Below are 11,052 nucleotides of genomic sequence, written 5' to 3'. Positions count from 1 at the left end.
CCCCTCTCTGTTATGTCCCTGTATGTTCGTTTTACGCCCCTCTCTGTTATGTCCCTGTATGTTCGTTTTTCGCCCCTCTCTGTTATGTCCCTGTATGTTCCTTTTACGCCCCTCTCTGATCTGTTGTGTCCCTGTATGTTCGTTTTTCGCCCCTCTCTGTTATGTCCCTGTATGTTCGTTTTACGCCCCTCTCGCATTTTTAGTCTCTGTAGTTTAATCTTCGCAGCTCTCTTTTGTAAGTCCCTGTATGCTCTTACTTTGCTTCTCTGTTTTTAGCCCCTGTATATTTCATTCTTTGCCCTTCAGTTCTTAGTACTTGTATGTTAGTTCTTCGCCCTATCTGTTTTCGTTTCCTTTATTTCCAGTAAGTTAGTTCTTGGCCCGATGCGGTTGTTTTACAAGTTGCATTGAAAGCCCAAGGTTCCTTCACCGCGCGGTTTTCGGTCACACCCACTGTTCCTGTTCCAGGGGTATTTTGTGTAGCGCAGACAGCCTTTTCTCTTCCTTTTGCTGAAAAGCTAAAAAAAGTGCCATGATATCAGCTTAAATATAACTAATGACTGATCTCATAGACACAAGAGAGTATAAGCAGGGCCGTAGCAGGGGGTGGGGCCCTGGGTACACAGCCCTCCAACCCCCCCCCCCCCCCCAATATTGTCAAAAATTATAAGGAAATGACCAGTAGGGGCGCGGCTCTGTCCCTAATATTTTCTTAATGTTTCTGTATTGTGCCTCCGCCCCCCCCCCCAATATTGTCAAAAATTAAAAGGAAATGACCAGTAGGGGCGTGGCTCTGTCCCTAATATTTTCTTAATGTTTCTGTATTGTGCCCGCCCAATTCTTTCGAGGCCTGCTACGGCTCTGATAAGGAATAAGTCAATCACAAATTTAAATGTGGACTTTAAAAGCACACTAGCATACACACATTAGCACCAGTCGGGCCAAGACGGGACGCTAGCACAGTCTATTACCCGTGCAGTTCGGCAATCATGGACAGCTGTTTCGTCATTATTAGGACTCGTCAGCATGGCATAGCCGGTTTGCCTCAGTTAAACTTTATCGGCAAAAAAACTGCAGGGCGACTTCGACTCGAACGAAGTGCTTTAAACCACAGCTTAGATCCATGTGGGATCTAGAGCTGCGACCGGGCTAGCGTGATGCAAATTGTGCGGATTACGCATGCGACCTTTGCTAGTCTAAAACTCCGTCGGATAGCCAAACTATCCTTGCGAGTATGTATACATAAATGTGGACTTTAAAAGCACACTAGCATACACACATTGGCACTAGTCGGGCCAAGACGGGACGCTAGCACAGTCTATTACCCGTGCAGTTCGGCAACCATGGACAGCTGTTTTGTCCTTATTAGGACTCGTCAGCATGGCATAGCCGGTTTGCCTCAGTTAAACTTCATCGGCAAAAAAACTGCAGGGCGACTTCGACTCGAACGAAGTGCTTTAAACCACAGCTTAGATCCATGTGGGATCTAGAGCTGCGACCGGGCTAGCGTGATCACGCATGCGACTAGCAAAAGCCGGCAAACCGGCTATGCCATGCTGACGAGTCCTAATAAGGACGAAACAGCTGTCCATGGTTGCCGAACTGCACGGGTAATAGACTGTGCTAGCGTCCCGACTGGTGCCAATGTGTGTATGATAGAGTGCTTTTAAAGTCCACAAATTTAAAGAGATCTAATCAGCCAAACCCTTATTATTGCTTTCATTCATTATTCGAATAAAATTTGTGTAACGAAATTGCAAAAATAACCATGTTAAAATAAAAGGGTTTTTTTCTTCATTTACATTCAATGGAATTTAAATTCAATGGAAAATATCGCAATATTTTGCCCAAATCAGCTGACGATGATGGATAGTCTCTTGCACATTTTGCTAGGATGACAAAATGGCGGCTGACAGATTCACTTTTAGAAGAGGGGGAGCCATAATGGAGAGTAACGTTCTGCTACTTGGACAATTTTTTTTCTTTTCATAGAACAGAGGTGATGAATATTACTATTATTAGAAACTTCGCATACTTCTTTTCCAACATGAGTTAGAATGTCTTTTCATTGGACAGAATGGTCTATACTACCAAACACATCCCAGACTATCATTTTTTATACCATGGAAAACTAGAAATCTATGGAGAGTGAAAAACACAAAAGCACGCGACTGTAAGGGCGAGGAATGCTTCAGAGTGCTGTAATAAACCTTAGACTCTAGCCATAAATCCGGCTTAGAGCAGCGTGTCTCAAAAACATCGGTCATCATTTCCTATAAACAGAGTCTTTCGCATTTTGCGGGACTGATTTTAATCAAACATAGTACCATCAAATCTTTTCCGTTCTCGACGCTTCTTTTTGAATGATTGTTTAATTTTGTTTTACAAACGCAGTTTGACGCACGGAACAGCTTATTACTTCCATTTGCCTTTAATGTGGGTGCGCAGGTAGAAGGTGGAAAGCTGAGGTTGATTGTTTCTACCTCATATTTCTTTGTCTTTCGCAATGTAATCCTACAATGAATAGAATAAGATAGCTTTTGATTATTACGTTGTTTAAAATCAAATTGCAATTCTACGTGTAATATCCAGGTTAACTAATAGCCCAGACTTATTACTGCCATCAACATGATTTTCGCCAAGAGCTAATTTAAACCCACAGCTGTGCTATTTTGCTCCAATCACAGAACAGCCAAATTACGTGGCGATCATGAAATATCGATAGAGCTCGTGTTAGGCTCAGCACCCTGTATGCGACAAAATTAAGTGAATTGACAAATCTGAATGATGCTTAGTTTACAGCCTATTTGAGCAGAGTTAGACAAAGCAAGAAATGATGCCCCTTGGCATGGCTCCATTTCCAATCGCGGTTCAAGTCTTGCATTTCAAGACCAGCTGATAAATCACAGCGCATGTTTCTCCTAATGACTTTCTTCTCTTTAATTAGCTGGCTTTCCGACCCTATGTGATAGACTGTATTTGTTTATTTGCCTTCAGCATTGTATACGTACATTGCCCATTTTTTAGAAAGATCGTTGCGTGATATCGTTTCTGTTACCATAGTGCATGTAACCCTTTATTATTTTTTTTTTCGCTTGTTCCATAAATTAGAACAAGGAACTATATAGCTCAACTATATCCGGAATTTAGCAGCCAAAAAGCTAATGATATATTTAATCATAGATCTCTTCAAATGCATCACTCCTCATGAATTGAGGATTCTTTTCAATATTAGAATGGAACTTTCGCCCACATTCATTGCATTGATTCATGAATGAAGAGATGAAATTGAAAGATTATCCATTATTGCTTACCGTACTTTTGCCGCAGCCACACTATCAGTCTTTCGTAGAAAACTATGCTGCTCCGTAGATTTCCAAGCAAATGGTACGCGTTCCCTAGACTAGCGCACGCTTTTGCCTCGCTATCCCAGTCTCCCAGTTTCTCAGCTATAGTTCTACGCTGTGAATGGTAGTATATCGCTCCTTCAAAGTCCTTTTTCATTTCATAAATATTCCCCATGTTGTTCAAAAGTCTTCCTTTCGCTTTCAAATCTGCAATTTCATCCGCAATCTCAATCCCCTTATGAAAGTAATCTTCCGCTTTATCGAAATCACCTAGTCTCCTATACACACAACCTAGATTACAATACGCTCTTTGCAACAAAGCAGGTGATTGTTCCCTTTTCAGTTCTTTCACGTGAAGTTCATAGTACTTTCGCGCCAGTTGGAACTCACAAATTTTATAATGCGCTGCTCCTAAATTGCTAAGAATCTCGCTCTTCTCCTCGCTCTCCCCGCCACATATTGAAGTTGCATCTTTAAGCTGCTTCTCTAAGCTGACGATCCACTCTTTGATGTCTGCTTGCTGGGACTTTGCGTCCGGTGTCGATGAATCATTGTTGTTATTTTTCTCACAGTTCTCACTTCTCGCCTCGTTATAATTCGCCTCTTCCTCAGTGTGTGGTTCTACTTCTGCTTCGGCCTCAATTTCTCCGCCATCTGTCCCTTCTTTTTCCAGTGGTTCCTCGAGTCTATCATATTTTTCACTCTTTTTGAAAATCTTTCTTTTAAATTTCCGAAACTTTGAACATATACGGCTTCCCATTGCCAGATGTTTTGTACTCTCCTCTCTCGAGCGCAGATGTAACGATACCAAGGGACAATTGATGAATCGCCTGGTTTTCCTCGTTATTTAACTATTCATTAACGAAGAACTGCGTTAACCGGCAAATGGTTCGTAGAACGCTATCAGTGATAATAGCAACTACCTGCTTTAGAACATCATTTGAGCCAGTGTCAGTAGGCGATATTTGAATTTCAGATGAGCTGGGAGGATTTCCAAGGACTTGACTCTCGGCATTGAATCTCAGACATCAGTTTTCCTGCAAACAAATCAACATAAACACACGCTATCACTTTTGCAAAACCGTAACTCAGAAAACTCTGAGGAAAGTCAGCCATTAGAAAACGCAAAACAATGTTCTAATTTAATACTCCTTTTGGTTGTATTTTTTCTGGAGAACAAACTTTACTGGGAAAGTACAGTGTGGTTAAAAAATGTTAAAAAGAGCAAGGATTTTTGCTGCTGTAGAATAATCAATATTTGCTTTAAAGGCAACTGTTTTGCATAAGTATGATTTTAGCGTAGCGCTTTTATGTCTTGTTTATAGAGATTTTCAAAAGGGCCTCATCACATAATTTATAACTATTAGCCCAAGGAAAACGGGTATTTTTTGCAGTAACCTTTAGCTTTTTAAAATTCGGTACTAGAGCAAGCAAAGTTGCCCCAGTAACAGTTTGTATTGTTATATTGAAATAAACAGAAAAGACTAGTTTTCCATCCAGAATACAAATATATAATAGTGTTACTAGGGAAACCAATTTTACTGGCCGACATCTCAGCGAACATGACGAAAGGTCCTCTAAATGGCGTCTTACAGGGAGCAAAACGAAGAATAAGTACACCTTAGAATTGGCGACTTCACTTTGAACACAATATTCTCTTAAATCTGCTTATTAAGAAGTGAATCTCTCAAAATAAAATCCCTAAGCCTTAGGCAAAAGCATTTGCGAGTAAAGCCTCAAAGTAGTAATACTTGATTAGAAATTTTTAACTCGTAATCGCGTCGCCTTACTTTTCTATAGCTTGGCAACAACTCTATATAAAGCGATGAATCACGGCGTGCCCACTGGCGTGGAGATCGTACTAATGCCACACTTTGAGGCCTTTTATGGTATTGGTATAGCGTAATATCAGCAAGACTCTGATGATATGACTCGTGTAATCGTACTTGAAACAAGGGACATTATTTGCTATAGTGCCCTATTACAGTCCTTACAGTCTGTACGAATAGGCTTGATATCACCGTCTCTGTGGAGTCAATTCGTTAGTTAAATAAACTCAAAGAAAAACAAGTTTTGCACAATTTTTAAACGAGTTGCTATAAAACATGAAAAGAAAAAAACAATGTTAAATAAAGAAAGTGATTTTTAACGGAAAAAAAGGCATAGGCAAAGAAGTATTTTTAAAACCTGCTCAATCCCCTTGCCATTTACTATGGATTTATAATAATAATTACAAACTCGCTTACCGGCTCTTTACCTTAAATTTTTGTGAAGAAAAAGAAACGTACTTTCTCTCGGCCATGAAAAAGAAACCGAATTCTGAAGCTCCGCATTGTAACAAACAGTTTCTAAAGCCTTTTGGAGGTATTTGATTCAATGCTTTGTACTCCGAGAACGATCAACATTCAAAGTTGTATTTTCCATCGTAATGAAATAAGGAAGTACAAGCGTCAAAGTAAGGGGCTCTAAATTATTTTTCATGAGCCTTGTTTATCTTTATGGGGATTATTTTTTTTATTCGGGTTATTATTTATTAAAAACTGTTCAATATTTTTTTAGGAATAAACTACATGATCATCATTGGACTGAATTTAATATTTATCGTTTTCTGAATTCTTTTTTACAAACGCTGCATGTGAAATCCTTTTTTGTCTTTTGTTTGGTTTCACGACTCAGCGACCTTTCGCTTACCTGCTTGCCCGAACTCTCTTGACCAATCAGCGGTCCCACACGCCAAACCTTTCATTTATTAATGAAACTAGTTTTTCACAAATTTCGACAATTGTTGGGCTGCAGTTTCAGTGAAAGAGCACTAGGTAAGTTGTTTTCGATTTGTTGTTTTGGTCAACCAAATAGAAAAATTGTTATTGTTTTTATAGGTCTCCAAATTTAATTTAATTTGATGGTGACATTGTCTATGATGTTTATAAATTAGATAAGTCTTCGCTTTTATTATTGTATTTTTTTTTTGGAAAAATCTCTAATCAGAAACACTCGTCTTTGCTCTGAAATACTTCCCTGAAATGATTTCAGCATGTCTGGGGTTGTCGGTCTTGTTTTTGCTGTTATTGTGCCTCTCCTAGCACTATTTGTTAACCGTTCAGGTAAGTAATATATTTATAAACAATCCTTATTTAATTGGACTATCGAATTGATGTTTTTAGTTTGTGATTCCGCTTCCGTATCGTGATGAAAAGTCTCTACAGAAAATTAAAATGGTCATTTGGGGACAAAAATATTTTTTGTATTGATCTATCTTATTTTTACCATGTCATTTATTTTTCTTAATATTGGTTTTGTCATTCCAATACTGCTTTAAGTAAAAAATGGCTACTGATAATCACAAGCTTACCAAGATGATGACCCACGAGTTTAGAATCATCATAGAAAGATGTCGAATTAATTAGAAACTGTGTTCTATTCTCTCAACTGTCCGTCTACATCAGCTGTGCCATGGTGCTTGCTCGAGTAAGTTGAATTGACAAGTTTCGTATGACTTGATAAGTGGATAATGGCAGATAACTACTAGAGCACTCTCAAAACAAAGTCAAGCTCGCAGGAACATACCTCCAAGAGTTAAATGCAATATCCAAGGGAATGACTTTTTGATATCTGATGGCTCGGTAAAGAAATAAAAAACAAACAAAAAAAAAAAAACAAGCAAGCCAGAAAAAAAATCGAACAAGCAAACTTTGGCAAAATCGAGCAGCCCAAATGACCAACTAGCCGTGAAGTTTTATTACCAAGCGTTAAAAAAGTTATTTTTCTGTCATATCAAATGATCAGGCGTTAGTCCCTAATATCCGAGTTTACTATATATGATATAAAGTATGATATTTAGTAAAGGGTAAAGGAGCCTACCCTTCTGGCGGCTGGCATATCGGCGGATATTGTCCAAGAATGAGAAATGGTGCGAAAAATAAACAGTTTGAAAATTCGATTTCAAACAATAAACTAGCCTGTTAGCGGGCTTTAATTCGGGGTTACTCGGAAAAGTTTTGTTTTCGAATATTGGAAATTCTGTTGCGAGCGTGAAGGCCGTGGTGCGCTGGGGCGAGAGTGCGAAGAAAGAGTTTCAATTCACAGATAATAATAACTTTTATCGCGATCCACAGAATTCTAATAACAAACAGAACATTGCATGACCGCTTGCGTATCACTCGTTCGCTCCACTGCTCACTCGCTCAAGATAATATGAACACACGAAGAGAGAAATCGTATCCGCGCGCAACCATTGATATCCTCTATACACATATAAACTTCATCACCATAATAATGATTTAAATGTATTTTGGGCCGATTGTTGGCAAGAGCATTTAAAAGCTATTTGTTTTGTGTAAAGAAACACTAAACTTTTGGCCCCCAACAAGATGTTGCAGAAACGCATAGTGGAACCCCACCCCACCCTCCTTGAAAATCCTGGATCCGTCCCTGTATTTTACGCTTAGTAAACCGACCTATTCTTTCTTTAGAGTCTTCGCCATGTCGCCGTCGAATGGACGTGGCGTTCGTGATTGACCGCTCGGCGAGTATGGGAGATGAGAACTTCGGTTATATCAAGCAGTTTATCAAGAAGGTATCCCATGAATTCCTACTGTCAAAGGACAGTGTTCAAGTCGGCGTCGTCCCTTTCTCGCACCACTATGCGCTTGAGTTCGGATTAACGAATTATACAAATCACAAGGCTCTAGACGCCGCCATAGACAAAATCCAATTTGAGGGATCATTCTCCATGCTTTCCGGAGCGCTGAAGGTTGTTCAGCAGAAGCTGTTCATGCCTCAATTGGTGGAAGTCAAATCGAAAGCCAAGAAGGACAGTAAGTGCTTTTTCCTTTATCACATCTTACGATTAGTGGGGAGAGACAACGTTTTAATATTCGTTTTACGTGTAAAAACTACCTCTGAGTTGTCGTAAAGCAAATTGAATACAAATCAAATAAGATAAAATCCCATGATCCAAGTGTATTCTGGGTTGTAAAGGTTAGCGGGTCTTGGCGCCATATCGAATTACTGCAGAGGACCGTGGGAACGAGGCTAGAAAAACCCAGCGATTCGAGCGTATCGAGAGGGGAGGGGGAGGGGAGCTGCTGTATGCGGTGGTGTCAGTGTGGATAAGACGCATATGGGCATGTGTTGGCATGAAATTAAGAAAGCTTGACGAAATAAAGGAGCTTATCCCAACAAGAAAGCGAACTGATATAAGTCATTCGCATAGTGGATTGAAATTGTCGCGAAAACAATGCCATAATCCCTTTCACCAAGCTCTAGATCCAAGTCCATATCCAGTTATCTTATGTTTTGAAAACAGAAAACAGTCGTTTTGCAGACTCGGCCAAAAATTTAAATATTTGTTTCGCATAAACTGTAGAGCAGATAACCAATTAAATAAACTCAAGGAGCTGTAAGGAAAAAGCATCACAAATTATCTGGAAGCAAACGCACCGATTGAGAATTGATTTTAAGATGTAGTGATGATAGGTTGCTTATTAGCCTGCCTGGAAACTATCAATTCCTTTTTCTTGCAGGAATTAAGTTTACTACATTTTGCTGACCGCCATCTTGAAAAATCGGCCCAGATCCTAGTTTTAGAATTTTTGAAGGTTTCCCGCGCGCTTGCCCAGGCTGTTTTAGACCATTTAAAAAAGACATCCATTAATTAATATGTCTGTGTAAGTGTTTCTGGACACCTAGTTTGCCATCTTCTTCACAGAACCCCTACAAGCCGTGGTGATCGTGGGTGATGGAGGTAATCTCTCAGGGAGTGATGCTCTCTACGAATCCTCGCTTGCACTGAAGGATACGGGAAAACGTTTGTTCGTAGTGGGACTGGGGCGACTGGAATATGAAGCTAGTATGCGCATGCTTGCGAGCGAACCGCCAAAAACGCACTTCTTCAATGCAGGAACTGGCAAGAACTTGAAGAATTTTGTTAAGAGGTTGGCCAACAGCATTTGTAAAGACATTTGCCCAGAGAGGAGGCGCTTTAGCGTGACCGAGGGCAAGGACGTGATTGCAGCTTTTGATTATCAACCTAAATAAGCAAATTGAGAGTTAACGCTTATTAATACAGCGAATAAGTGAACGCCTACAGATTTTAAAAAGAGTGTCCGATAGTTGCAGTACAACTTACGCATTCGGATAAAAAGAAATGATCACTGGCCGTTTACATCAAGACCAGTAGAAACATGTATGGAATGTTTGTTCTGACCAATCTTATGCGAGATGTGCAAGCAGTCAACTAGGAATGTGTCTCCATTTTTGCCATTTTACACAATTCGGACTGTGAACGCTTTTGGCTTGCTAAAGTACGTGAGAGAATATCTCGCACTATTCAAATTCCTGTAATCAATCATTTTTACGCCTAATAATGTCTAGGAAAGAAGCTTTAATACAAATTTAAAGAATTTTGAGTAACATTAAAATCGCGCGAGAAGTTGTGCACGGAAAATTTCATGAAAAAAAAAAGTACATATGCAGTTGCGTACAGGTGTGTGCCCCCCCCTCCCCCCTCCCCCCTCGGCTGTCAAAACGCCAAAAAACTTTCACTTTTTATTTAAAGTCCAAATAACCTTTCAAAGTTTAAAGATTGGAAGTAGATTTGGTCAATTCTTTACATTTTTATCTCCCAAAGGTATGTGGTTCGTATAAACCCTATGAAACGCGAGTTCGCGCCAAATCTGTAATATTGAGGTATTTTGCTCAACCTTCGGAAAAAAGGCCGTAACTGGAGGGCCCGGGTCCAGTCAGTTGTGACGTACAGTAGATCGATTGCATGCGAAAATAGAAGAGCTCGCTAAACTAGTTCTCGTCTACAGGCTGAAGATGGCTGCGTGGTTACAAATTGTACCACATCTTGATATCTCAACCTGGTAGGCAAATGATTATTCAACTTCAGAATACAAATCTCTTCAGCAAACATTTTATAGCCTTGAGATGTTTTTGCATTTTATACGCGCGCGCTGCATGCGCAATCAAGAATGGCGACTAGGGAGGGGGGGGGGGAGGGGGTGGTTAAAACCCTGTCCATGAACACCTCGCGCGTGATTTTCTAAGTTAGCAGCAAATAACGCGCGAAATTCGCGGGAAAAGTCCGACAAAATGCATAGGAAAAAATTTCAAAATATCCTTTTTTTAATTGTAAAACCTAAATTAAAGTTGGAGACACAAGCTTACTCATTTTTATGTTTTTTTCAGACATTATTTAATAATGGTGAGTAGATTTGGGTTGTGAATTTTGCGATGCAAACTAAGACTCCTAACATTACACTGCTGCTTGTTTGTTTACCTTTTTTTAGCCAAATATTTCGTATTCTAAGGACTCTCTACATTAATACTTTAGTTAATTCGATTCATCACGCCTTAAATAAGTTATTAATATTAACTATCAGTCTACCTCTAAACTACCTCACTCTTAAGGGGCGAATTTTGGCCTTGAAGATAAACTATTTCAATCACCTGGTCTCTCCACAGGCCTTTATTTGTCGCTATTGATTTTACAATAAACATAGGGCGAAAAACAAAATAAGTGAAAAATAAAAAAAACAAATTGTTGAAAAGACGTGTGTAGTCTAATTCGTTTAAAATTTCAAATCGTGAATCTTGAAAAAGGCGCTTTAATACGGCCAAAGAACACGCAAAAAGCAAACATAAACACAACGCTAGACTAGTAGGTGATAGCAACTACTCTTTATTTAAAAATAGCTCA

At 39.5% G+C, this 11,052-nt stretch overlaps 2 protein-coding genes across 8 annotated transcripts; one reads left to right on the top strand and one right to left on the bottom strand.

Annotated features, from left to right (window-relative positions):
• Positions 1 to 275: 275 nt before the first annotated feature.
• LOC5520333 (G-protein-signaling modulator 1) lies at positions 276 to 6,924 on the bottom strand. 7 transcript variants are annotated; one of them, XM_048725044.1, is made up of 5 exons: positions 5,605 to 6,016; positions 5,138 to 5,373; positions 3,315 to 4,384; positions 2,484 to 2,514; positions 276 to 518 (listed from the first exon to the last, which is right to left on the bottom strand). In XM_048725044.1, exons 3-5 carry the CDS (start codon positions 4,105 to 4,107, stop codon positions 356 to 358), a joined length of 987 nt encoding a protein of 328 aa, XP_048581001.1. In that variant the 5' UTR covers positions 4,108 to 4,384; positions 5,138 to 5,373; positions 5,605 to 6,016; the 3' UTR covers positions 276 to 355. The 7 variants fall into 7 exon arrangements, with proteins under 7 accessions (XP_048581001.1, XP_048581009.1, XP_048581012.1 ...); XM_048725052.1 differs by lacking the exons at positions 5,138 to 5,373; positions 5,605 to 6,016 and adding an exon at positions 6,700 to 6,924; XM_048725055.1 differs by lacking the exons at positions 5,138 to 5,373; positions 5,605 to 6,016 and adding an exon at positions 6,039 to 6,148.
• On the top strand, positions 6,023 to 9,784 carry LOC5520334 (vitrin). The gene is made up of 4 exons (XM_001640113.3): positions 6,023 to 6,163; positions 6,381 to 6,451; positions 7,820 to 8,164; positions 9,058 to 9,784. Exons 2-4 carry the CDS (start codon positions 6,382 to 6,384, stop codon positions 9,384 to 9,386), a joined length of 744 nt encoding a protein of 247 aa, XP_001640163.1. The 5' UTR covers positions 6,023 to 6,163; position 6,381; the 3' UTR covers positions 9,387 to 9,784.
• Positions 9,785 to 11,052: the final 1,268 nt, after the last annotated feature.

This window comes from Nematostella vectensis, chromosome 1, assembly GCF_932526225.1.
Source record: "Nematostella vectensis chromosome 1, jaNemVect1.1, whole genome shotgun sequence".
NCBI classification, from domain to species: Eukaryota; Metazoa; Cnidaria; class Anthozoa; order Actiniaria; family Edwardsiidae; genus Nematostella; species Nematostella vectensis.
This window is presented reverse-complemented; position numbering and strand designations above follow the sequence as displayed.

Coding starts and splice junctions, on each gene's coding strand:
- LOC5520333 (XM_048725052.1), bottom strand. CDS start 4,107: ATGGGAAGCCGTATATGTTCAAAGTTTCGGAAATTTAAAAGAAAGATT. Junction 2,515..3,314: donor GTGGCTGCGGCAAAAGTACG/GTAAGCAATAAT, acceptor TATTCATTGTAG/GATTACATTGCGAAAGACAA. Junction 519..2,483: donor GAAAGACAAAGAAATATGAG/GTAGAAACAATC, acceptor CACTTTTTTTAG/CTTTTCAGCAAAAGGAAGAG.
- LOC5520334 (XM_001640113.3), top strand. CDS start 6,382: ATGTCTGGGGTTGTCGGTCTTGTTTTTGCTGTTATTGTGCCTCTCCTA. Junction 6,452..7,819: donor ACTATTTGTTAACCGTTCAG/GTAAGTAATATA, acceptor TTCTTTCTTTAG/AGTCTTCGCCATGTCGCCGT. Junction 8,165..9,057: donor ATCGAAAGCCAAGAAGGACA/GTAAGTGCTTTT, acceptor TCTTCTTCACAG/AACCCCTACAAGCCGTGGTG.